We start from the raw sequence: 27386 nt of genomic DNA, 5'->3' as shown, positions 1-27386 counted from the left end.
TTAACTCTTGTTAAAGACCAATACGTAATGTGTTCTTTTGTAAGTTTTAGAAGTGAGGCGCTAGACTTTTGTAAGATAACAAAAATTGAATTGCGCGGACGTTGGATTCGAGAAATTTGTTGTCCGCGAGGAATTTTTGACCGCCGAGGACGGCGGTCGGGCGGTTTTTCGAGCCCTCTGGAAAAATTCGCTTTGCGATTTTAATTTATAGTTGCATACGAGAGCCTGGTTGGTGAAAATATATTTACCTACAAGAAACTCGCATGAACTTGAAGAAACTTGCATGATGAAAATCGGTAATGACCGCATGTGTTATATCATCGCATAAAGCATTGCAGTGAAAACAAAAAATTTCCACTGTTCAACTGCTATTTTTCAAATTCATGTTGGCAATACTGTGTTGTTTTGGCTAAAGTGATGTGCGCCGTGCGCGAAGAAGTTTCGCCATATTGCTTTTGTACCTTTTAATTGTGTTTATTTAGCTAACAATGACTGACGTTGAGCAAAACGCAATGAAAAAACTTTGTGATTTGCGTGTAATTGATCTTCGGTATGAACTTGAAAAACGAGGGTTGGATCGAACTGGTGTTAAAACAGCATTAGTTGAAAGGCTTACCAAGGTATGTCTGATATTATATTACAATTCTAAATAAAAACTAGTTTCATTGTTGAATTATGTATAACTGTTCTTATTGTCTGAGGAAATGTTCTAAATCTTAGTTATAATTTGATCTATGAATTGTTATGCTAGAAATTCTCTTTTTAACAAGTGGTTTCTGATACCGGCTTACAGAGAATATTTATATTTTTTGTGTAAGTAACTAATTTCCTAATCTAATGCACATCAGGAGGAACAAATCCTGATGATTGTTTGGTAGTAGGATACACTGTGAATAAATTTTAGATATATCGGTAAGTAAGAATGTTCTCGTGATATTTTCATTCTAGATGCGGGGATAACATTTTTTCTAATGTTACCGCATGTTATAAATTTTATAAAAAAATATAATTTTAATAAAATGCATTTTCTATTTTAATTGTTTGAAATACAGACATCGCTTTCCAAACAATTAAAATAGAAAATGCCCCAAAACATCGCTTTCCTTTTAACTTTGCCTTTAAGTAAGAAAGCATAACTTAATTTCACTGATAATCATTTATCAATATTGAGAACTGCAGTGATGCTAACAGTAATGACATGAGGGGAAATTTCTGTATCGTGATCTGTGGCAAAATAATGGGAATGCCAAGTCTTGGCAACTCTCGAGCTTGAAAAACTCATAGAAAGAGACCAACTCGAAAAGTCTAATTCGTACCCATCCCGAGTAAAGATCTACATGTATTTTTATTTTTTTTAAAAAAAATTACAAGTTTATAATCTATTTAGCACCTAGGAGGAGATTGTAGGAGGCGCGACAGATCACGATACTGAAATATCCGCAGGACGTGATTCCGAGTAAAACAACAAAATCAAGCTTCACTTTTTGCATTCTGTGAGCATTTGGGTGACCACTTAGACCAGCCTGCATAGAAACTGAGGTGCATAGTATTTATCAAAGCGGAGAAGTTATCCCCTCTGTAGAGAATCAAAATTGTGATGGCATGTCTTTGGGCTTTGGATCATCTTCAGGGATGGTTCCCTGACTATTGCCAATAGCCTATCACACTAATAGTTTTAGTGTGATTCTTTGACTATGGTGCATTACATAGCTCTAATGATGCATTCTCAAATTTTATTCAGTTTTATCAGCTGCTTAAATATAGTTTATATGTTATGCTAAAGTGTACCAAGTAAATTGGATTTTGACAGACAGCTGGTTTAAAGTGAGCCATATTGATTTAAACACAATATTTGTAACTTTGATGTGAAGAACAGTAGCATGGAGGACATTTTTTAAGAAGACTAGAACCTGCACTGGCAGTTAATGCCAATGAAGAAGATAACAGTTAAATAACCTGGGCATATTTACAAATACCATGCAGGAGTAAAAGACAAAAATTCTCGATTTCATTTTTAGGTAGTTACGTTACATATATTTTTCATGAAAAATGAACTTTTAATTAATTGATGCAATCAAAATTTTCCAAATAATTGCTATAAGCTTACAAAGTATATATATATATTCTAATATGAGTAAATTATGTGAGTTTTTGAGTAGTCAAGTTGTGAATGCCAGACCTCCAAAGGCTTAGTGTAGGGTTCTTTTCGTCTCAGTGTTTTGGCAGACGATAAAACCATACAGAGCTATTTTTTGCTATGCGAAGAAAAAATAAATAAATAAGAGTATTTGATAGTATTAAGGCTAATAATTCGTATAAAGAGCAAATGTGGAATATTTTTTTCATAGGCCATTGGCTTGATTTATCATATTAATTTTTTTTGCAAAGCTATCAAAACCAAAGATATAAATATATATATTTTTTTGAAAGCGTCACACATTTCTCCCATAAGTCTTTTATTTTTTTTAGGTGTTGTATTTTTGTATAGGTAGGGCAGATTCTTTGTTTTAATAACTCTTAACATAATAGAGCAATCTAAATTCTTTTTAATGTTTTAATATATAAGAATATTGGTTAGTTTTAAATGAAATGTACCTGTATGTAGTTTTCATGTTGGGTATTATTCCATTTATGCCCAAATTGTTATTTCAGAATTATATTTGTTCAATTAAGCAAATAAATTTCTCTTTTGGAACTGTGAGAAATTGCATACATGTGGTAAAAAAAGGGGGAGGATCATGTTATCAATTGAAAATACTAATTTAAATTTTAAAAAAAAATAATTCCTATTTACAATTTTTAATTGTTAGTCACTTAATCTGGATAGAGTACTAATGATTCAATTTTGCATTAAAAAATTAAATTAACTTGAGTGGCTGCTCAAATAGTTTTATTCCACTATAACCAATAATACAATTTCATTATGTGATTGATTTTGAAACTATTTGATTTTATCAAAACTGATTGATTTTAAAACTTTTCAACCCTGGTTGCTGCTGCCTACATAAGTTTTTTATCACTGTTTAAACTTCTAAACTTGTTAATAGCTGGTAATCGATACTAATCAGAGTTTCTTAAAATTAGAATTGCAATTTGTGTTCCCAGAATGCAGTAATCAAGAATTGCAATCATTAAAAAACTTTTTAAATTAATTAATAATTTTTTTTTATTTTTTAAGCAGTTTAGAAATGCTTAAATATAGCAATTCTAAAATATTTTTGTGTTTTTATATATTATCTTCTATAGAAGTAAAACGATTAATTTTTTTCTTCAGGCCATTGAAGATGAAGGTAAAAATCCTGATGAATTTCTCTTTGACATCATTGCTGAAAAGGCAACTAAGCCACCTGTGAAACGTTCAAGCCGTGAGAAAATATTTATACTTATTGCTTTGTTCAATGTTATTAAAAAATTTGATTTTATTGTGATCATACTATTTCTTTTTTATCTTTCTTAAAATTTTTATTTTAACAAATGTGTTGATATGCTGGGCAATATTAGTGCACTGAATAATCCATATAGAAAATATGTTTACAAGTTTCTGAAAAAATGAAGGCAGTTTCATCAAATGTTTTATAGAGCAGCCTATACTTTTAAAAAAATTGTATTTTATTTAAATTCTAGCAAATTTCTACTCGCAGAAATTTTTCTGGTAAAACATGGGAAATCAAGGAATTTAAAAAATTGGAACAAGCATTTTAAACAAAACAAAAAATGAATAACAAATTTACTAAAAGCATGTTACAAAAAGTCTGCTATTGCAGCAAGTTTCCAAGGCATCAACAAAATGCCAATATTATTGATGTACTAATAAAGTATGTTTATAAGGTATTAAGAATAATTAGTCTTCTGAGAAATTCCGTGGTTTATATGACAGTACAAAGAAAGAAGAAAAAATCAAATACTAAGAAAATTTTTACTCTTAATTAATTGGTGTTTTTAAATTGTTTTTACTCTAAATAATTTAAATATTATTTTTTTACCAAATTTTTTTTATCTTTTTAAGCTTTAAAGTATGTTACAACAGTTCAACATTTTACAGTTGTTGTTTTATTGTTTAAATCTTTGATAGCATTATCTTTAGTGCACTCTAACTGCAGCATGATGTTGTATCATTAAAAAGAGCTCTCTAAATAAGAGCAGTAGTCACTCTGGGATTTTTTTGACAGGTACTTATTTTGTGAAAATTTAAAATTATATTAAAAAATCAACACAAAAATATGGTAAAGAAGATATATTTTTCAAAAATTGTCACTTTAAATAAAAATCATTTCTGACTTATTATTCATAATCATTTATGACTTATTGTAAAAGTCATCCCCATATAAAAAAGCTAATTTTGCTGTTGTAAAATTGTGGGCTAAAAGTTGCACCCGAGTTTAAAATTCCATAAAAAATCATTGTTCATAATTAAATTTCAACTTGAATTTAATAAAAAGATGTAGTTAACAGTACTAGCACTAAAAGTAATTTTCATTATGAGAACATTTTCGACTAGGTCATACAGAAAAAAGTTTCACAGTGAAAAAAATGTTCCATAAAAAATAAAGGTCTGTTAGAATAAATTTACAATAGTGATTAAGATAATGTTTAGAAAAATGTTCGAATTTTGACTTCCTGTAAAGCTAACAGGGGGAGACACTCTTTGTTTTATTTTAAAAAACTCCGCAAAAAAAAGTTCACTTTGTTATGGTGCGAGCGACCGATTAGGTTTACAACATTGCACTATCTGGCCAAACTTGTGCTACCTTTTCATAAAAGACAACTGGCAAAAAACTCCTCGTTTCCATAGATTGCAACGAGAACGGGGTTTGCATGAGAACTTGCTTTGTAAAAAGTATTTTGTGAAACTATAATTTTTTCTAAAGTTGAATTTGTGAATGTACCGTACCGCTAAGCGTTAGTAAACATATCCTGGGCAGACTCCTGAAGATCTTTACAATAATATTTTTAATACATTTTAATCCACTTATTTGTTTTGCAAAATTTTTTGTTTTGCTATTTTTTCGTGTTTCCTTATTTGACCTTTTCCGCATTTGGTGTAGAGGTTTGCCTGTCACTGGGTTTTGATAGTCTCCCCTAAATGTTTTCTTCAACACAAAGTGTATAGAAAAATTTTGTACCTCCCAAGCATTGTCGTAAATAGAGGTGGTCTTTCCGGGAGGTTTCACTGTATAATTAAAGGGAAAAAATCAGCATTAAAAAAACTCATGGTTCAGTATTAAGTATTCTAGTTTCAGTTCTTCAAATTTCCCTTTCCATGTGTTTTTCAGAGCATAAACTAGCAAGTTTTAAAATTTAACAAACGTAAAAACTATTTCTAATTACGCATGTAAAAACTTTGTTGAAAAACAGTTTTCCACATGATACTTTGCCGAATATTTGGTCAACTGAATATTCGGCAAAAGGGCCGAATACCAAATAGTGACTGAATATTCATTACATCCCTTAAAAGGTGCATTAAATTTTAATCTTTTGAGAAAACAATGAATTGTTGGCTATTAAACATCAGAAATTATTGCAGAGGGAACCTAAAAGCTGTCATTATCTTCATAAATAAGTAAAATATATTAGTTTGATTATATTTATTGCAACAAAAAGAGAAGAACAAACTAAATTTGGGTGATTTTTATTCAGAAGAGGAAAGTAACAGAGAACCTCAGGAATCGAAGCATCAATAGCAACTATTGCCGAAATCTATCCCACAAATATTACATTACTTTGTGTCGAGGTTTTAATGGAGAATAAATTGGGAGTTTTTACAAACTCGCTTTTAACTCTTTACTGTGGAAGATAGAGAAAACATGTTTAGAGTCCACAATGTCTTTACATCAGTTCATGAGGATGATTCATTGAGTGTAATATAAAAAACATTCATGATAACACAACATTTGTTGTCAGTAAATTTCCTTGAGTAGAATTTAAAAAATAAAGACTGGCCTGACATTGAAAATATTACTGTTGAACTACTATTTTCAAGAAAATCTAATGATAAAGGTGTTATGTTAGTCTTTCCTACAAAGAAGACAGAATCTAATTTTGTTGCATTTCAACTGCTAATTTGTTCCCTGTTAATATTTTGATTTGTAAACATTTATTTTATTTATTATACAATAAAATGAATAAATAAAATTATAATTAGTAATCTTGGCATTTTCTTTGTACAAAAAAGAATTCAAAATCTCCTCGGTTTGTCTGTAAAATAAGAACTGCTAGTCATGCAATCATCATGCAGTTGATTTCCAAATTCTAAACCTATAATCTCCTTCAACCCTTTAAGTAATTGTTGGAGTGGCAAAAAGTTATATATATTAAAAGTGATATTTTATACGTGATATATTTTATGCATTTAAATCTGNTCGCGAATTCACTGTAAATATATATTAAAAGTGATATTTTATATGTGATATATTTTATGCATTTAAATCTGTTTTCTTTAATTATCTTAAAATGAATTTTTTCCCCTTTTGTTAATGTCTGTTTTAGGCACACATGTCTATAATATCATTTATCTCAGCCATTAGTAAATCATGCAACATTCAAATTATATAGTAATTAAATAATTAATTTTTAACAAATTTTTTTTGAAATTCTAGGGAAATTGAAAGAAGATGAAGCTGAGGCTGTGAATGAAGAAGAGGAAGAGGAGGAAGAAAAAAAAGTGGAAAAACAGGAGGAGGAAAAGATTGAAAAGCAAGAAGATAAAAGTACAGAAAAACAAGAAGTTAAGAAAGATGAAATACCCGAAAAACAAATAGAAAAGCCTGAAGAAAAACAGATAAAGGAGACTGAAGAAAAACAAGTTGAAATGCCAGAAGAAAAGCAAGAAGACAAACAAATGGAAAAGCAGGAACAGGTAATACTTCTCATATAACAATTAAGCCAATTAATTAAAAATAGCAAACTTTTTTCATTGAGCAACCTTTATTCATTATATATTCACAATTTTAAATTAGAAAGTCACATTTAAAAATAATATATGTGGTTACCTTTGGGACATATAGCAGTTATTGAGATTTAAATTGCAGTTTCTTTCATATCTGATCCTGATTCTGACCAATATTTTTACCTCAGAACTGTTTTAGTAAATGTCATTAACCATAGGATCCAGGTTAGCACAAAGTACCTGAACCTTTTTTATAACGACACCAACTAGATTTGATGGAAAAGTGGCTTACATGGCTATTCAGGAGTATCATGCCATTTTAATATTAATACAAAGACATTTATTTGATTTTTTTCCCCTTTTAAATAATAGCGGGCAACAAAAAGTAAGCATTTATTTTCAAATAACGCATGCAAATGTGTTGAATATTAAATTGATAAAAATAATGAAAAAGATAGTTTAATTAATTTTAAATATGAATTATAATTTTTGATTTCACTTTTTTTGTTATGTTTTACTCATAATTAATCCTCATTCATTTTAAGTATTGAAAAACTTATTTTTGATTTTTCTTTTTTGTAGGGCGAAGAAGAAAAAGAGAAAGGTATGCTTTTAAAATTTTGCAATTATTTTCTCTCCTACAATGTTACAAACTTATTGTTTATGGTCTGGGGTGCACAGAGCTTTAGATCTAAGGTTAATTTTTATTTTTTACGGAGATATTAAGCTTAATTTATGAATACAAACATTTCATTCAATGTAGCTCATTTTTTGTATTTTCTTTAGTGGTTTAGGAATAAAAATTTGCCTTTCAACCTATTAATAGTACTATGTGTGCTAAAATATCTTATGATATATTTATTTTCCTGTGTAAACCACTTCCTCTTATATAACAAGCCGAATATTTCACATTTAAGCAAGTTAGTGTAGAACTATGTTCTCAATACATGTCTCTTAATTAGACTCTTCCTGAATAACAAAGAGGAAAGCAGATTATTTGGCAAATACTGGTGATCGGGCATTTGTAAGTATCGTAGACCCTTAACTGATTAGGCAGCTGGTTAGGTTAATATGTAGCATTCGTTACTAGAGGGTGAGAAAATATATGTGTTTTTGTTATCTTGACATATATATATATATAGTTTTTAGGGTGTTAAGTAAGTGTCATTAAGATAATCAATGGCTTGTTTTACAAAACTCGCGTTATCTAACAATTCTCTTTAAATTTAAACATGTAAAATGTGTAAATTTAATTTCATTAATTCTAATGAGCAATATTATTTCCTAAAATCCATATTTTATTAATTCTTAAACGATAAAAAGCTCTGTAATTATAAAATAAGAAGTAGTAATTTACTCTCTGAAGAATTGTGAACTGATAATGTACTCAATGAGGTGAGAAAAATTGATTAAGAAAACAGACAAATTAAGTCAAGTTTTTACTTTTTTTTCTTTCGTGTTTGCAGTTTTGTTGAATCAAAACTTTTTAACATTAAGTCCTTTCAATTTTGCTAACAGTTTTTTACTATTATTGTAAGCAGTAGCAATTTCATAATAAAGTATCTTTTTTAAAAGTTAAATAATTGCTTATCTGTTGTTAGAAGGTGTAGTTCTATTTTGATTAATATTGTGAGTGTTAGTTTCCCCTTGCTTGTGCACCCCTACCTTTGTACACGTTACCAAAATATGCAAAATTATATTTTTCGGAGTGATTTAAATTTTTTTTTTTAGTATCATTATTGAACAATATTTTTATACAAAAATTATTAAATTCAGTTATCCGTGAAATATGTAATACTAATTTTCTAAGTAAACAAGCAGTTCTTGGATATCAAAAGAGTGAACACGAAGTACAAGTTTAGTTTTATATCACTTAATTATTAACAAAATTTTTTAGAACCTTGGGAAATTAAGTTATTTTATTTTAAACAGCAGATATTGTAATCTTTGCATATTTTTTAGTTGTGGATAATTTTTCCAATTTCGATGTTTTTATATGTCATGGGCTATTAAAGGCTGTTAATGTAACTCTTTATTTAATAACACTGCAATTAAATTTTAACAATAGAGTTAAACAAGGAAGATGCCGAAGATGTTGAAATAGAAGAGAATAATGCGAATGGAGAAGAAGAACAGAAAAATGTTCAATGTAACGGCAATGATGTGGGAGATGGAACTCTCAAGGACACACTTATGGATGAAGGACGTCTTTCTCCACCAAAACCGGAGACTTCTCCTGTAATTGCTCCTCTAACTGTAGAAGATGTAATTAAATTGGATACTTCATCTAAAATAAAGGCCAGTGACAATGACTCTTTAATAGTAAATCCTGATGATACCCAAAGTGATATGGATTCATCTATTAATGAAAATCAATCAGTTGATGAACCCATGCAAGAAGATACTGAAGATCAGGCTCAATCCAATTGTCACTCTGTTCCTGATAATGCAGAATCTCAGATTAATTCTGAAGAAAAACCTTCATCACTCAAAGGCTCAAATTCAGTTTTGGAGGAGGCTTCAGAAGATAAAACAATATCTTCAGAGGATAACATACCCAGCGCTGATCAAACAACTGATAGTACTACTGCTACCACCAAGCGAAAGAGGTTCGTTTTTACATTTATAAAATATCAAGCTGCAAATTATGTTTGTTTCTGTTTGACTCCAAATCTTAAAAAAAACTTCATTAATTCAAATTTTTTTCTACCTTAAACTACAGTTTAATATATGTCATTCCAAATGTTTTGCACTTAGTGCAAATTTTTCACTAGTCATATTTCTATTTATTTAAATGAGGATTTTATATCCAAAATATTTACATTAATATAAGTAGATCAAAGGGTATGTGATTATGTGTATCTTTTCACTAAGTATTAAAAAAGCTCATAATTGTACAGGATTGCATTTAATTAGAGTGTCTCGCATGATTTCAAGTTGTCACAGTAGACGTGCTGTATCTCCTAATACTCGAGAAACTAGAAAATCCAGTTCTGTTTTGGAGTCCCGTACAGTTTCATATTAAAAATATTTAATAAAAGGAAATAAAGCATAAGTTTTTTATTATTAAATTATTGTAATATTCAGTATTGGATCATTCTATTCACTATTTCATTTATCTTTCATTTTATTCACTTCTCGTTATAGTTTCAATTAAATTTAGATATCGAATTTTTGGCATAGGTCTTCACTTGGAACTTGATGTTGAATTATTAAAGAGTGAAATCTTTAATTATAAGAACTTGGGATGCAAATTTGAATAAACCTGATAGCTTTCTCTGTTTTATTGGAAGTTTCTGTTTTATTAAAAGCCACATAACAGTTAACCGTTTCTCAAATTTGATGTTACTTGTTGTTTAGATTGTCCAGATTTTGTAGGTACTTGATATCTGTTGGAAAATTATTTGAAACTGTTGATATTTGTGTATAAGAAAGAAGCTTTGCTAAAAGATGTGTTTATTCTGTTAATACAGGCATTACATTTCTTTACTATTAAGGGAAATATAGCTATTTTTTAATTACTTACTAATACTTAGATTAATCATTTGTTAAATTGGTAGTAAAATTCAATTTTATCCACTTCACTCGACCATTGGATTATAATCTTGAAAAATTTTTCTTTTAATATGTTTTTGAGACATTTTTAGTTGTGATGATTTTTCATTGTTCTGAGTATTTTTAGATTTCTTTAAAATTTACACGTTTAATTTAGTATAGCGAATTCATTATTCAAGTCTATTGTTTTGAAGGAACAGTATTGAACAAAAGTACACATTTCAGTTATAACTTTTTTTGATTAACGACTTTTAATTTTTCAATACAATGTTCTAAAGTTTTATGATGAGTGTATTTTAATTTTTGTTATTTCTATTATTAAAAATTTTTTGGTGTTATGTTTCAGCCTTGAAGAAGATAAATCTGCTACAGAAGGTATGGATGAATCTTTTAATTTTAAAATTTTAAATAATTAGTGATTAAAATGTCAGACATGTGTGTATCCTTTGAACATCAGATGAACTGACAGAATATTGAAGGAAAGAAATTTTAGGGAGAATCCCCAATTTCTGTTCCAATGCATGCTGAAAAAACAACTGATTTTTCTTGGCTTGAGTTTAAAAGACTAAAGCATTGTTTGGTTTAGAAAGTAGTGTATATTTTAATTGGAGAGCATACTATAGATTGTATTATAATACTCATTTCCTTTATTAAATGGGGTCAAGTGTGGCAAAGTGGGTATATATTTAAAAAAAACATTTATTTTCTCCTTTTAAGTTGAGATGATTATTTAATATTTTTAGAGACATTTTACTGGGATTGCAAAAAGCATTTTTATTTCAGTTTTAGAAATTGATATAAAAATTTAATTAATCTGTTTATGATAAACTTTTAATGTACGTTATTTTAGGCTGTTGATGAACTTTCTTTTAATGTCATTAAAACTGCCAAAAATTATTACTTTTAGTTCAAACTGGTAGAGGTAACAGTACAGATCTATATAGAAATTTAAGAATAAATTTCAAAATTCTATTATTTATGAATTGTTTTCTGATGTGGGGTAAAGTGGGTTTATGGTTACGCTTAACTAACTGTTGTATGATTAGGATATTTTTTTTTTTACTGTGTTAACTTGTAAAAATGTCTATTGCTTTATTTTATAGTGAAATAGCTAAAAAATAATTTACTTGTTCTATTATAACTCTGCACTGTAATTTTAACACTTAAAACATTTATTTTAAATTTTGTGTTTTAAAAAGAATGATAAGAAATAACAATATAACAGACTTGGTACACAATTAAAAAAATTCCTTAAATAGCATACTGGTACAACTTAGTAAGCATATTTAAAAGTATAGATGAGTTTATATGCAAGTTTCATTCTTTATGGGGCATGGAAAAGATAGCAATTTTCTTAAAACAATTAGATTGAAAAAAAAAATGTATGTGCTATAAATAGTAAAAGCATTTTAAATTACCACTAGATATTAATTTTAGCATTCTCATTTACGTTTCAAATAAACCAAAAACTGTTACAGTTGTCTTGCACATTGATGAAATAATGTTGAGTTCAGCAAAATGTACTGCATCTGAAAACCTTATTTCGATAGCCATGAACATTAACTCACCTTCAATTTAATAATACAAAGAGAAGAAAAAAATTTTTAGCTTTTTTTTAGAAATATAATTATGATACATTTATTTAAAAGCATTTTTATATCTAAAAAATATTTACAAATGTTTTTAGTGAAATATATACTAAATTTATATATATGTATATAATACTAAATAATACCCACTTTACCCCAGTAAAGGGGTATAGTTCTGGGTAAAATGGGTTTATGGGGTAAAATGGGTATATCAAAACTTATTCTTTTGAATGCATTACTGTTAGAAAACAATCGAACAAAATAAATAAGTTATGCTTCATATTTAATGTATATGAACAATGTATATAAAATCCATAAAAATTTTCAGTAAACTAAGTTTAATGGTTTGTTTTTATAGCCTTTATTAAAAAAAGGCTTTATTTCATACTCACTTTACCCCACCTGACCCTGTATTGTTAAATTTTAATTTTGAAGTTAGGTTCAATTTTAAAGTATGAAAGATACCACATTATTAGATATAATTTCCAAGTACCAAGATGTGATTGCTCAGTGACTAGACAAAGTTGAAATTAGGTGTCTGGGTAATTTCCACTAGTTAATAGCACACAATATTCAGAAACATTTTATTACCAAACTGGAAATCTTTATTTTCATTTAAATCATTTAATTATAGAAAATCTTATAATTTTGTAGTTAGTTACATTTCTTTTAAGTGGAAGTGATTGTTGGTTTCCCTCAATCCTTATGTCACTATCATTTTAATTATTCAGGAGAACTAAAATATCATAGTTGGCTACAAAGCATTCACTATACACTGGTGTTTTAAGTAAATAGAATTATCTGATTTAGTAGATTATCTTCATAGTAGATTATCTTCATAGGTGGTATAGTACAAAGTGATTATAATAAATAATTTAAGTTATAATTCGCATACATTATAAAACACTCATCTCATCAAAGTTGAAGGGTATAAAACTGGTTACAGATTCCACAAAAAGTAAATAAATTAGTTTTGCCTCCCTCTTGCATATATGCAGGTTAAGGAATTTCATGCTGGAAATAAGGCTCTTGAAATCCCGGTGCAATTGATTGCACTCTTTCAGCAACAGCATTTTCGGATTCTGAATAGTTTTTGTATTTTATATCCATCGTTGAACAGCCGAGGACTTTGTTACTTGACAGATATTTAACGTGCATCAGTCACCATTTACTACATGGGGAGTCTTCGGTCGACAGGAATCAAACCCACAATCTCTTAGACATAGGCCCAGTGCCCTACCAACCAGGCTATTTTGGCCCTTATCCTGAGTAGTTTTTTTAAAATTTATATCCGTCGTTGAACGACCGACTCAATTTTTGCGTTTACGACTACTAATGTTCAACTCCGTAGCGTTGTAATTTTGAACCAATCCGGAAGACAAAGAAACTCCTGGATCAGTAGTCCCAGAGGTATTGATTTGTTATGGGAACACAGAAGACTTAGCGACTCGACAGATTTAATGTGCATCAGTCACCATTTACTACAAGGTGAGTATTCGGTCGGCGGGGATCGAACCCATGATCTCTGGGACATAGGCCCAGTGTCCTGAATATTTGTCAGATTCAGACCCTTTCAGACCAAGGTTTCATCACCCTTTCTACAGCATCCCAGAAGGCATGCTTTAGGTCAAGAGAGAGATCAGGTTGGGGGGGGGGAAACCAGCGAGACTAGCGCAATATGGCTGTGGCCAAATATTGTTGTCTATTATAATAAAATCAGGGTAATTGCTTTCCAGAAATGGCAAATTTAAGACTCTGAGACATTACTCCTATATCTTATACCAAATGAACTTTCAAAAAATATGAGGACTTGTATAGTTATTCTATTCAACGTTGTATAGCTATTCTATTCAACGTTATGCCTGCGTATACCACAAAATCTGTATGTCATTCTAGCGGGCAATTAGCTCATTCTTGCTTCTTTCCACATGAAAGCATGAACCATTTTAAACATAATCTCAATTTTGAACACTAGTTAATTTTGTTTTTTTGTTGGAGAATCATTGTACAAATGAGTCCTAAATTATTTTTGCATTAATTATTATTAGTGTATCATGTTCTCAAGCAATGTCCTTGTTATACTTGACATCATACCATCATGTCAGAGGGATTTCCTATTAATTCAACTGTAATTTTTATTTTCTTCAGCCAATCACAGTGAAAGAAAGAAATATTTCCCCCGGAAGCGACTCAAAGCCTCCGTGCTGACAAGATAATGTGTGCAATAAGGAAAGCTTGTTGCTGAGAAATACTAACTTTAAAACTTATTATTTAGTTAAATTTAATAATAGTTGAGTTTTATCGTTTTTAAGCAAATCTGAGCTGAATTTTTTTTTTTTTTGTTAAATGACATATATAATAGAATTAAAAAGTTTTGTAGTCTTAAGTTAAACACAAACTTTATAATCTAAATAAATTAAATATACAGGTACTATAAATTTACTAATTTTGTTTGAGTTACATAGAGATGCTTGTTTGAGTTGTAATTTGTTTTAGGCTTTATCACTTATTTTTATCATTTTCTTTAAAAACCCTTATGTCTTTCTAGGTGATAATGTTAAAAGAGTATCTGCAAGTGGAAAAAATCTCTGGGTTAGTGGGTTGGCAGAAAAGACACGTGCTAATGATTTAAAATCATTATTCAGCAAATACGGTAAAGTAAGTATAATTGATTACATTTGTGCCAATTTAATTTCTTAATCGATAACTCGCTTATACCAGTAAAATTTAGTGACACCACATTATTTTGTATGAAACCAATTTTAAATTAAATTGGTGCAAAAATTTTCCTGGCTACCAGTCTTTGTTTAATTGTGTAAAGAAAGAATTTGTTTAAATGAAAAGTTTTACCAGTTAGAAAGAAATTTTGGTTTTTTAGTTAAGAAGATGAAAATACATTGTGTGGTCACTTTAATAGGTATTTCACATTTAAGACCAAGCTGGCGGTTGGGGTTATTAACGAACTAATCAAATCTTATTAGTGGTTATATAGTATACAAGAAGCTTTTTTACCCAGCTTTAGCTTCTAGTTATATTTTTTTATTGATCATTAAATTTAATTTATTTCCTCAAAACATTATAGCAAATGATATATATAATTTCAAAGTAAAATTTCATTAAAACAAAGGTTATAGATTGACTAATGCATTCTTCTTCTAATTGAGTAACTTGCATATTTTAATACAATTGGCTGGAACCAACTTTTGGCTTTCAGCGGGACTGGCTGTAAAAGTGAAAAATAAGTTGTAGGGATAAGTAAAGGATCTGATAGATTTCGACTGTAGTATTCCACATTTTTTTCAAAACGTCTAAAGAGTGAAAGGTATGCTTTTGTGATGACAATCACATCTAAATTAATAGGAATTAAGAGGTATATATTTCTGAATAATTACTGCATAAGCATAAATTAGGTGTTTTTTTTATAGGTATGGTAACTTTATTTTGTGATAAAATTATGGCTAGAATGCATTAATAAAATAAATTTTAATAATTTTTTGCTGTTACCAATTGCAGATTGTCTAGGCAGAGCTAGACAATCCCCATAATTCATACTCATCTTCAGGTGCCTTAGACCTTCAGGTCAATCGAAGTTGCTCCGTTCTCTCTACTATGAATGAAGAATAATCTTATTCAGTATAAATACAGTTTATGCCTCTTATAAAACTGTTAAAATTGGTTTTTGCCATAAAATGGAGTTTTTTTTTTCTCTCAATGTTTTTTTTCTTTTTTTCATAATTTAGTTTTCATTGTAAAAACTTATGTTAACTTTTGTATAACTTTTGTAAAATTAAATTAAGCATAACTAGATTTTAAATTCGTTTACCAATGAAATGAAACTTATCAAGCATTTAGAATTTTATACTAACTTACATTCTTAAACCTAAGAGCTATTTGTTAAAGATTTTTCTTTCTTGGAATTTTAATTTTTTTATCAAAAACACATTTGAGCCCTGCTTTAACTCTTAGCTTAGATAATGGAATTAAGCTTGGTGGAATGTTTAAAGATTTGTTAGATGTAACATATATCCATATTTACAGTAATAGCAAATTGTTTTTTACAATTTCTATAAATTATCAAGATGCTTAGCATTATTAAAAATTGCTTAAGGGTGCTTTAAAAAAAAAAATAATAATAATCGGGGTTAGTAAAAAGTGCTTGATATTCTATCTTCCAAAAATAGATTTTTTTTTCTTTGCTGTTTTGATTGTCCTTCTAAATTACAAAAATGCATGATTTTCAGTTTTTTTTCTCTGGCATTAGTTATCAGAAACTAGTTATTTTATCATGATTATGTATAGTTTTTGAATTTTAATGATTTTATGTTAATAAATTAAGAACTGTAAATGATAGAAAAATCTATTTTTAATTGCTGCACAGATTCTAATAATGATTTTTATTTATTTAATTTTTTTTGGGAGGGGGAATGATTAAAAATATTTTTTGAGTGTTTAAAGACTACTTAAAAGGTGCTTATGTTTTGTTGAAAACTCTGGTTACACACCCTAATTATACGGTTGATTTTTTTTATGCAGTTTGCATAGTTGCCAATTTGTGCAGGTTTTCTTAGTAGCAACATAGTTTAAGTTTTGATATCGTTTTTCAAAAGAGAAAAACAATTATTTCCACCCAATGACATCAATAATTCTGAAATATGTATATAAATCTATTAATCAATGGACAGTTCCAATGAGTTGGCAGCTATGAGAATGAATGTGGCACAATATGTATTTTTATTTCGTTTCATTCCAGGGAATTTTTCCTGGTTAAATAAATTAATATCTGGGTTAAAAGAAAATTAGTTGTCAGATTATTTCTTAAAGAGTTACCAAATATTCTTAGTTTGGGATTCATGTATTAGTTCTCATTTTTTATTAGTGACCAAATTATTTTTACTTTTAGTTTAAAAATATTACCATTGGGTTACTATTCGTTCAAAATTTTTTATTATTTTGAAAATGAATATTTGATCATTAAATTTAATCCTGATGCAAAATATAAAAAAAGATAATTTTTTATTTTTTATAATTAAGTAATCTTTATATTTTACTTTCCCTTTTGCCTCTTAATCAACAAAAAAAGAAAATATGATGTATATTTATTAATAATTTTTAAACAGAATTTATTTTTTTCTCTTTAGGTTTCTACTGCCAAAATTGTGACTAACGCTAAGACACCTGGAGCTCGTTGCTATGGATTTATTACAATGGCAGTTAGTGATGAAGCGACACTTTGTATTGAGAAATTAAATCGCACCGAACTGCATGGTAGAATCATAACCGTGGAAAAGGTTACATTTTCTTATTATTTTGATATAAAGCTAGCTTTTGGTGTTTTCATGTATAAAGAATTATTTTTAGGTATTTAAAATTAACTCTAGGAGAACAACTCTACTCTGTATGTAAATTATCCAAAAATTTGCAGATTTTCTTTTAAGGCATTGGAGAGACTGTGGCTTATGTCATCTGGTATTTTTATTGACTCTAAAAATCAATTTTTATTGACTCTAAAAATCATTGTCATTTTTATTATTTTTTTACAGTTTAAAAATGTTGTCATCTCTTTTTAAAAAAAAAAAAAAATTCTATTATATTTTTTCTTTACTTTTTTTCTATAGTGAAGAAGTTGCTAAATGCTAAGAAAATAAGACTAAATTTTAAGGAAATATTTATTTTGTGTATCCAATTAGAAAATTGAATAACACAGAAACTTTAATGTTGTGCACTAAACAGCTCTTAAGAAAATGTGGTAAAGTACATCACAGTTTTATGAGAAAGATAGTCGTAGGAACATTACAAAAAATAAGTTCTAATAAGAGATTTGTCTCTCCCATAGTTGCATTGCTAATGCAAATTAGTGGCACCAACTTTGCATATTGCCAAATATTCAAAGTCATAATTCCAGGTTTTTCATATTATCCTTCCGGGTCTAAAAATTAAGAACATGGTGTATGATCTTTCTAGGAAATATTGTGGAATTCTGCATTTATCTAGACCAGTGGTTACCAACTGGTGGCCCTGCGGAGCCTTTTTTTGTGGCCCGCAAACTAAAACATATATTAGTTGTCATTTTTTTGAGGAAAATTTTTGTAAAAATTCTATATAGGTTTAAAATGCTTTTCTTTTGTTAAGAAACAAACTAATTTCTTCGTTTCTGTGAAATTTAACATACCAGCGGTGCAAAAAAAATTTATTTCTCAGGTTTTGCAACGGAGAAAATGTGTATTCAAATGCAAAAATAATCGCGTATGATCTTTTTTATTTCTTTTTTTTCCTAGTATTTTGTGAATATAATTTACATTTGAATATCAAACATCGACTTACTTAATCTTACCATCGTATTTATCTAATTTAAAAGTTACATATTGTGATTCATATTTACGTGTTTTAAAAATCTTACATCGTGACTCTTATTCATGTGATTTTAAAATTAATTTTGCAATTTGTCTTCATATGTATTTAAAATCCAGTAACGCGATTCATATTCACACGAATTTAAAATCTAATGTCACAATTCATATTGTGATTTGTATTCACCCTTTTGTAATATCAAACATCTTTCTCGTATTTTTTCATGATTTAAAAGCTACGCATTGTGATTCGTATTCACGTGTTTTTAAAATCCAATATTTGGGATTCCCATTCACAAGATTTTAAAATTCATACATCATATTTCTTGTGACAGCTGAGATTTTTCTTAAATTATTTACTGTTGAAGTGGTAGTTTAATTATAATTCATCATTGATGGGTAATTTAATTGTAAGTCTTATTTCAAGAAATTATGTTAAGTGCAAAACATGTATGATATTGATATCTTAATTCAGAACGTGGTTTATAGTGAACTCCCGCCTAAAGTGAACGAAATGTTCGATCCCGTGCCTTGCTATACACATATGTTATTTTTTGTGGGTATAGTGAACCAAAAAAGTGAGGAAGTTGGATGTAATGAACTTTTTTCTGTCTTCTGCTGACTTTTTTTTTTGTAATAATTTTGAAATTTTTACTTCAAAATAAATACATATACCAATTTTTAAAATCTGTAGAGAGGAATGTAGCGATAAGCATTATTCTTGTTTGCTTTTATCTCACTTTCCCATCCCTAAACAAACCAAGCAGATGTTTCCAACCCAGGCAGTTGATGCACCTGTAAGATGTCAGTGGGATCAATATGCATTTTCTGTCAGAGGGAGTGAGTAATTATTCATTATTGGTCAAAGGGTTGGACACTAATATGTGTTGATAAGGCCCTCATTTCAACTCCTTTTTTCTCTCAGTTCAGTTTAAAAAATCCTGCAAACAAAATTCTCAAATTTAACTACGGCGAGCAGTAAACGTAAAACGTTCTCCATTGATGATAAAATGGACATAATCAGAAAAATTGAAAATGGATGCAATCAAGGTGATATTAGCAGGGAACTATCAAAATCTGCAGTTTGTAACATATGGAAAAGTAGGTAATTAATAATTTCTGCTCATGAAAAAATTTTAGATGGTTGAGAAAAGCAGATGACAAGAATGAAGAAGCATTACAGAAGTGGTTCACCAATCGAATCCAGTATCGGGATCAATGTTGGTGAATTTGCTAAGCGATTTTATGAGACTACTTTTATGTGTTCGAGTGGAAGGTTAGACAGGTTTAAAAAGCGAAATAACGGAAATTCAGAAAAAATTATCTGAGAGCCGAGAACTGTTTTCATATCTGATGTTGAGGATTGCTCATCAGCTGAAGCTTACTAATTTTTTTTTGTACGCAAGAGGAAGAGTAATGAAAAATAATACATTTTTTGAAAATAATACATTAATACACAATAATACAAAATATTTTTAGAGCGAATTATCCTTTAAACTCTCTTCTGTGATTTAAGAATTTTTATTATTATTATTTTTTTAATTTTATCAATTTAAAATTCTAGTTGAAACAAACCAGTTATTGGCGAATTTTTTTAATTCCGAAATGACAGAAAAATCAGGAGTATTTCTTTCCTTTATGATGACCAAGAAAAGTATCTTTAGAATATAATTCTGCAGAAAAATATTTTTTTTTTGCTCTCATATTTTTTTCAGCTATTTTATTGTTTCAACTCTTTCCTTACTCTGTTTTTTAAGTTTCAAATCACTAATATGAAGATGAAGAGTATAATAGTTTTGGTTATACCTATTTCGAATAATGTTATTATAATGCTTTTTTTAATTTATTGTTGCGTTTTTGTTGGAGAAAATAGCAACTTCGTTAAGTCATGAAAAATTCTTGGAATTAGTCATGGAAAATCACGAAAAGTCATGAATTTAAGAATCTAAAATGTAGCAGATACCCTGTATAAATTTTTTGACATAAAATTTCCAGCGTTTTTCACCTTGTGTCACTAATACCCCTGACACCCTCTATCAAATTCAGGTCTTTAGATTTGTGTGCCAATACTTTCACCTAATTCTGTCACAGTCCAAAAAATTCTGGACATGATTAGGTCTATGTTAATGTTCACTGTCATTGTTCATTTAATGTGCACTGTCATTGTGCATTTCCTTGTTTTTTTTTAAAATTCTCCTTGGTATTGTTTTGTAGTATTGTTAAAAATAAATATTTTTCTCTTTACTGGAATATAGAATATTTAATGTTGCCCCTTCTGGTTTATGGTTTTCTTTTTACAAAATGTAATTTTGAAAATTTTCTCAGATAGTTAGACTCTAGGATAGTTATGAGACTTTTAAAGAGAGAGATCTTTTCAAAAAAATTAATTTTATCAAGATTCTTCTTTATTTCAAATCCTTGAAAAAATTTCTTTAAGTAAATTTAACTGAAAATAATTAATTTTGCAGACTACAAGGGAACCTACTGGCTCCATTAAAAGAACAGAGCTTAAAGCAATTCAGAGCAAAGCAGCTCAAAAGAAGTCCGAAACAAAGAAAAGTGAAGGTACGTTGGATCATCATTTGATCAATCAGTGTCAAATCATTAAATTTTGTCATGCAAATTTTCTGTTCCACTGTCACTAATTTAAATTACAATAATTAGTTATGCTGAATATTTATTCCTTAACATGTAAATAAGAATTTATTTTATGTTTAGTTGTATAGAATATAAAATAAATAAAAATATCTGAAAAAAAAGCCAAAAATATCAAGCTAGTAAAAAAATGAATAATTAAATTTTACAAAATTTGTTAAAATTGCAAATGATTGCTGCAGTTTATCTTCATGGTTGCCTTGTAGTTAATCTTCACTAGATAAAAAGCTTCTCAAGTTTGTAGCCTTTTCTCGATCTTTGAAAATTTAGGCATCCTGCAACAAACCAAGGGATTCTCAAGTTTTTAGGGAAGATATTTTATTTCTACACTTTTAGTGTGATCTAAAATAGTGTTGAAGTACACTTGTTAATATTAAGAAGCAAAAAAACTTTTCTTTGCAATTCTAAGTTGGTCTAACATAGTTTGAAAAAGCTTACATATGTATTTAGTGACATTTTATTTTAGACCTAACTCTTTTCCAAGGTTCTTAATCATCTGAATTAATTACAGAAATGTTGAAAGTTGCATGAGTTACTTCAAATAACACATCTCTAAATTCAAATCTATTTGATGTCAACTAAGCATTTATTGGTTTTGTTAATTTGTTACTATTTATTAAAAATTCTTATTAATTTAAATAATATATAAAGTGACTTTAATAATTTTTTTCAGATAAAAAGGAATCTGACTCTACTAAATCAGCTAGTAAAGATTCAAAAACTACAGACAAAAAATCTGAGAAAACTAAGTCAGCTGAGAAACCTAAGTCAGACAAATCGAAGAGTGTGGAGAAAAATGATAAAAAAGAAGGTAAAATTTAACAATTTTACTTTTTAAAAAAAAGCATATAGTTTGTTAGTTTGATTATAGATCAATTGAAATTATTTTTATGTATCCTGTTCTCTTTATTTGAAAGATGGCAAAAAAAGAACACCATCAAAAGAAAGAGATCACAGATTAAGAGATAGATCAAGAGAGAGGAGACGCCGAGAAAGAAGAACAAGGACAAGATCTAGAAGCCGTGAAAGATTTAGAGGAGGACGTGGTACCTTTTTCAGGGGAGGTTTTAATAGAGGTTTTGGTGGAAGAAGACCCTTTGGAAATTCGCGCACTTTTGTGAGTTGATTTAATTTGTGGTATTTAGTTTTCCTGAGAGAGAATAATATACTTTGATTTTTTAAATATTGGCTTGTAAATCTACCATACAACCAAAAAGTAACTACTAGTAATATAATTAATAGATAATGTAATTTGTAAATAATAGATATTATTATAATCATTACGTTATATTTAATAACAAGTTCTAACGCAGAATATGTCCCCGGTTTTGTTCATGTTGACTGCAGATCATTATTTTTATCAAAGGTAAAAGAAAGTTGTTACAATATAAATGTTCTCTGAGTTTAAATATCTGGTATCTAAATAAGTTAACTCTTCCATATTTAAAATTATTCCTAGGTTCAGAAAAGATTAAACAATTTTGAGTGCCACTTTATTCTTTATAACTCAAATAAAATGTGAAGTTATGCATATTTCTTTATATTTAATGTTTAACAAAAAAGTATTACTTGTCCTTTGATAACTTTGTGTCTGAGTCAAGCTTTTATATTTTGAACATCAGTAATTCTATGTAATTTTAAAATTGTTCAGTTTTATTTATTTTTTCTGTTTAAAAACTGTTTCAATAATATTAAAACTGTTCTACTTATTTATTTTTATTATCCATTGATATTTTGTGAATTTTTTATGTGTCTCAGTTCTTGAATTATTTTTAAAAATTGAACTTCTTTAATAAAAACTTTTGCTTCATTACAATTTTACATGTAGTTAAATATAACAAAAGCAAAATTTGTCATTAAGTTATCAAAATTTGACTATTGGTGGTAGCATCACAATTAAATTTTTCGAATGTACTTGAATTGCAACAAACATGATATTTTCCGAGATGGGATTAATAATTAGACTTAAATAAGTACCAAATAAAAACAATTTAAAAACCTTAATTAGGAAGGGAAATATGGAGTCTAGTTACTGAAGTATTTTTTTTGTTTTTCTGTTTTAGATTTTTGGTGCTGTAATTTCTGATCATATAGCACCTGTTAAGAAACAATTATTGGCTTTAATACATTATTTTCAGTAGAAAAAAAAGTAACATTTAAAATCACTTGTTTGATGAATCCAAATATATTTTTTAATAAGTATTTATATGTATTGCAACCAATTGACTGTAGCTATGCTATTATAATGCAATAAGTAATATATTTCTAATTTTAGGAGAATAGATTCAGGGAGCGTGAAAGATCTCGGGAACGTGACAGAAGATTTTCTGATGTTATTAGGCAAAGAGAAATTGAACGACAAAACAGGGAAGAATCAATTCGATTAGAAAGAGAGAGAGAACGTTTAAGGTTGTTGATACATTTGTTGTTAATACATTTGTAAATAAGTTGTATGGTTTTAATTGCTGTTGTTTGTTTACAAAGCTTTTGAAGATAAGTTAGAAAAGTAGTAATTATTTGTGATAACTTAAGAATTATTAAACAGGTCACTAATTTGTATAAAATTAAAAAATACAATCTAAGTAAACAATTGTTCTAGACTAATTAAGTTAATCATATATATGATTAAGAATCCTTACAAATATTTTTTGCTTTATTTTCATTTTTACTTTTAGCTCTTTTTTTATTGCTGCTTAATTTAAATAATACCATGTATCATTTAAAAAAATATTTACTTATAGCAAAGTCAATATCTTAACTTTTACCATTTTCTGAATTTTTTTCTGTTATCTTTTCTAATACATTTTTAGACAATGCAACCTCTTCTAATAATAATACTGCAGGGTTGCCACTCCACTCCACAGGGAAAACCTGGAAAATACAGGGAATTTAAAAATAACCTAAATTGACAGGGAAAATGCAGGGATTTTTTTCTTTTCTTTACGAACTGGGAAAATACAGGGAATTTTGTTTATTTTTGTCTTTTAAAAAATGGTGACCACTCAAAGCATAATCTATGGGATATTGAACCATGATATTTAAATATGTTCAGCTATTTTTCCAGCAATTAAAACTAATAAATATAGTTAGACCAATATAGCTCATACAAGAGCACAGTAATTGTTGTTTCCTCTTAATATATTGTGTATAATATGTACAGGGAATTTTTTTCCAGATTTGAGTGGCAACCCTGTACTGCTCGTCCCAATCATCACTACCTTATAGTGATATGTTTCTTTATTCAAAAAAATATTATTCATCAAATTAATAAGTTTTTTTTCCCAATTTTATATTTTGAGTATCCTTTTCTCTATGTGTATGTTTTCTTGCATTTTTTGTGGTTATGATTCATAAAACCACAAAAATGCAAGAAAAGTTTTTAAGAATTGGGAATTTAAAAAAGTATTTTAAATTCTTCCGAATTTAGGTAAAAGAGATTTTTGATGGCAACCAAAAAATATTTTGCAAAATAGTCATTAAAAAGCTTTTTTGGCTGAAAATGTTTGCAAAAAAACAAGTGTATTCAGATTTTTTCATGATATTGAATCATGATATTCAGGTGTGAGTCTCTCATGGGAAATATTTGATTACATTTTTATAATGAATAAATCACCCCTTTTTGTGAATTTTGGAATATCGTTTCTTTTACATGAAATATTTTCCTTTTGGCAAATTTTGGGTTTTCCTCTGTTTTGCTTTCTAACCCAATTTTTTGGGTTATGTTTATTTAATAATTTAAACATACTATCACAGAATTTCCTTTTTTTTTGTGTAATTTTTTTACTTCAGCTTGAAAAAAAGTAGACTGACTTTTTATATCTATAAAGCTTAAAATGTTTTCTTTTTTCTAGTTTGTGTATATAAAATGCAATGTTCAAAATGTGTTATAGAAACACATTTCTTGCTAACTTTCTAAAATATAATTATTGTAGGGTTGAGAGAGAAAAATTAGAAAGAGAGCGAGCAGAAGTCCTTAGGTTGGAAAGAGAAAAACAACGCCTTGAACGTGAGCGCTTGGAAAGGGAAAAGGCTGAATTGCGAAAGAGAACACAAATGACGTAAGACCACTTTTCTTTTTTTCTCAATAAAATGAGTACTTTAATTGACCAATAATTGCTTTAATATCTTGCTTTCATCTCTTCTAAAGGCTTGAAGAAAGAAGAGGAATCAAACGAAGTTTTGATGGCCCACTTAAAGAAACTGATCCTTTTTGGGATGACCGAAAAAGGCATTCTAATACTCGAAGAGATTCTCCTGTAGAAGCCATTAGCACGTTAGTTAAATATTTTATTAATTGTTCATAATTCATTTGTGAACTGCGAGCATCACAAATAAATAATGTGTGTTGAATATACTCATTAATTAGAACACATTACACTTTTTCCAAATTGCAGAAAACAGATTCGAAAGTATCTATTTTTCATACAAACTAAACTTCTTTTTTTTTTTGGTTGATGAATATGGTTTTGATTCTTATAATATTATGGGTAGCTGTTTACAATTTCAAAATTAATACTATTTTTGGCATTATTTTTTAATTTTCTTATGTAATTTTTATTAATTAGAATAAGTAGAACTTTTAAATTACGTCAAAAGATTTTCTGTAATGTGTAACTTTGAAATTTAAAATAGGAAAATTTTATCTTTGTGTTCTTGCTAAGTTCAAAATAATGTCAAAATGCATTTTAAATAATATTATTTATACTTTTTAATTACAGCTGTATGATTTTATTAATGAAATTATAATATTTAATTTGATTTTTTTTTCTGTATGTGTTTCCTTGCAATTGTAACTTTAGGAGTCACCATAGTTATTTCTATGACTAGATCATAAGTTTAATGTTATTTGTATGATATGTTTTCAATCTAATTTTTTTCTCCTTGCTTTGCAGCTATGAAGATTTTGGAAGAGAGCGTATAAGCTTTAGAGAAGGAAGGGGTGATTTTGATAGATCTAAAAGTGGTGCTATTTCTCCTCCTTTTAATGCATCTTCTAGAAGAGAGAGCAAACGTGAGCATGAAAGATCACCTTTTCACCGTGGAAGAGGCTCCCGAGATGTACCTGATAGAGGAAGAGGTGACTGGAAGGGCAAACAAAACAGAGACCGAAGTTTTGAAAGAGGGGAAAGAAATAGCTTTAATGAAAGAAGCAGAAATTTCGAACGACCACATCCTTGGGAAGGTAGTGCACCCGATAGAGATCAAAATAAATTTGGCAATGGTGCTCCATTACCTAATTCCCAATGGGCACCTGTTAACAAAGCGCCTGAAAATTGGGGTAGAGTTGATCAAGCTCCTCCTCAAGAACGATGGGGCGCTGTAGATCGTGGACAACCTGGTTTGGGCCATCCACCAAATATTAGACATCCACCAAACCAAATGAACTTGTTTGGAGGACCACCTAACAGTGATTTAATAAATCCTTTGGGGGCTCACTTTTCTGTTGACCAATTCAATCCTAACTTGATACGTCGATTTTAAATTAACTTGAGGATTGCCTTCATTCCTTCTACAATTAACTGTACCTTAAAAGATGTATGTTTTTCTTTTCACATCGTATGTTTATTGAATTCCAATGTTTGATGTATTTAGTCTTCAAATCTAATAACATCATGAAATATGCTTTGTTGTATATGTTTTTAAATTTTTCGTTTTGTTATTATCTATTAAATGTTGGAATTTGAACCCAATTACTTTAGAAGTTCTTTGCAATTTTACTTATATTTTGCCATTAGTTTTTTAATTACCAAAATATTTTGTTATTAAGTATGCCTCTAGATCAATTTCATTAAATGCTCTTTTGAGCGGCATCTTACACATTGTCATGAGTGCATTGAAGTCATTGTAAACAATCTTATGTTATAATAAATGTGTATAAATTTCACACTGTTGATTTTTTAAACTTCCGGCAGATGTAAGGAATATATTCATGGAGCATCAAACTGTTACTAGTTTTATCTTATTTAGAAATCTATCAAATGTTCATATCATGTATGGTTACAATGAAAAAATAATTTTACATTGAGTTACTGATTCTTGGTGCTATATTTCTGAAATTGAATTGACTCTCATTGCTTAGATTTGAGTTTTTGCAAAAGAAATAACATGCTAACAAAAAGAAAAATCAAATGTTTTTCTTTTCCTCTTTTTTTTTCTTAATAAATCAAAATTAATTCAAATTTGTCAAGTCTTTCGTAAATTTGATCTTTCAATAAGTATTTATAATGATGACGTTAAGAGAATTGAATTCGTTGAGATAAGAGAATTTCCATTCATCTGCCGAGTATTTAATTTTAAGTATTTTGTTAAAAGGGGTCATTGATTAAGAGGAACTTATAATAAGAAATCTTTTAT

The 27386-nt window shown here is 28.5% G+C and overlaps 1 protein-coding gene across 1 annotated transcript; it reads left to right on the top strand.

The window, feature by feature from the left end:
- The first annotated feature begins 129 nt into the window (after positions 1 to 129).
- LOC107453030 (SAFB-like transcription modulator) lies at positions 130 to 26916 on the top strand. Its single transcript, XM_016069725.3, has 15 exons — positions 130 to 620; positions 3275 to 3365; positions 6597 to 6856; positions 7469 to 7490; positions 8955 to 9495; positions 10788 to 10816; positions 14579 to 14688; positions 17169 to 17318; positions 20846 to 20942; positions 21706 to 21843; positions 21950 to 22149; positions 23308 to 23441; positions 24965 to 25090; positions 25180 to 25305; positions 25925 to 26916. Exons 1-15 carry the CDS (start codon positions 489 to 491, stop codon positions 26511 to 26513), a joined length of 2745 nt encoding a protein of 914 aa, XP_015925211.2. The 5' UTR covers positions 130 to 488; the 3' UTR covers positions 26514 to 26916.
- Positions 26917 to 27386: the final 470 nt, after the last annotated feature.

Source organism: Parasteatoda tepidariorum, chromosome 3, assembly GCF_043381705.1.
Source record: "Parasteatoda tepidariorum isolate YZ-2023 chromosome 3, CAS_Ptep_4.0, whole genome shotgun sequence".
Lineage (NCBI taxonomy): Eukaryota > Metazoa > Arthropoda > Arachnida > Araneae > Theridiidae > Parasteatoda > Parasteatoda tepidariorum.
The sequence above is the reverse complement of the archived record's forward strand: the minus strand, read 5'-3'. Positions and strand labels throughout refer to the sequence as shown.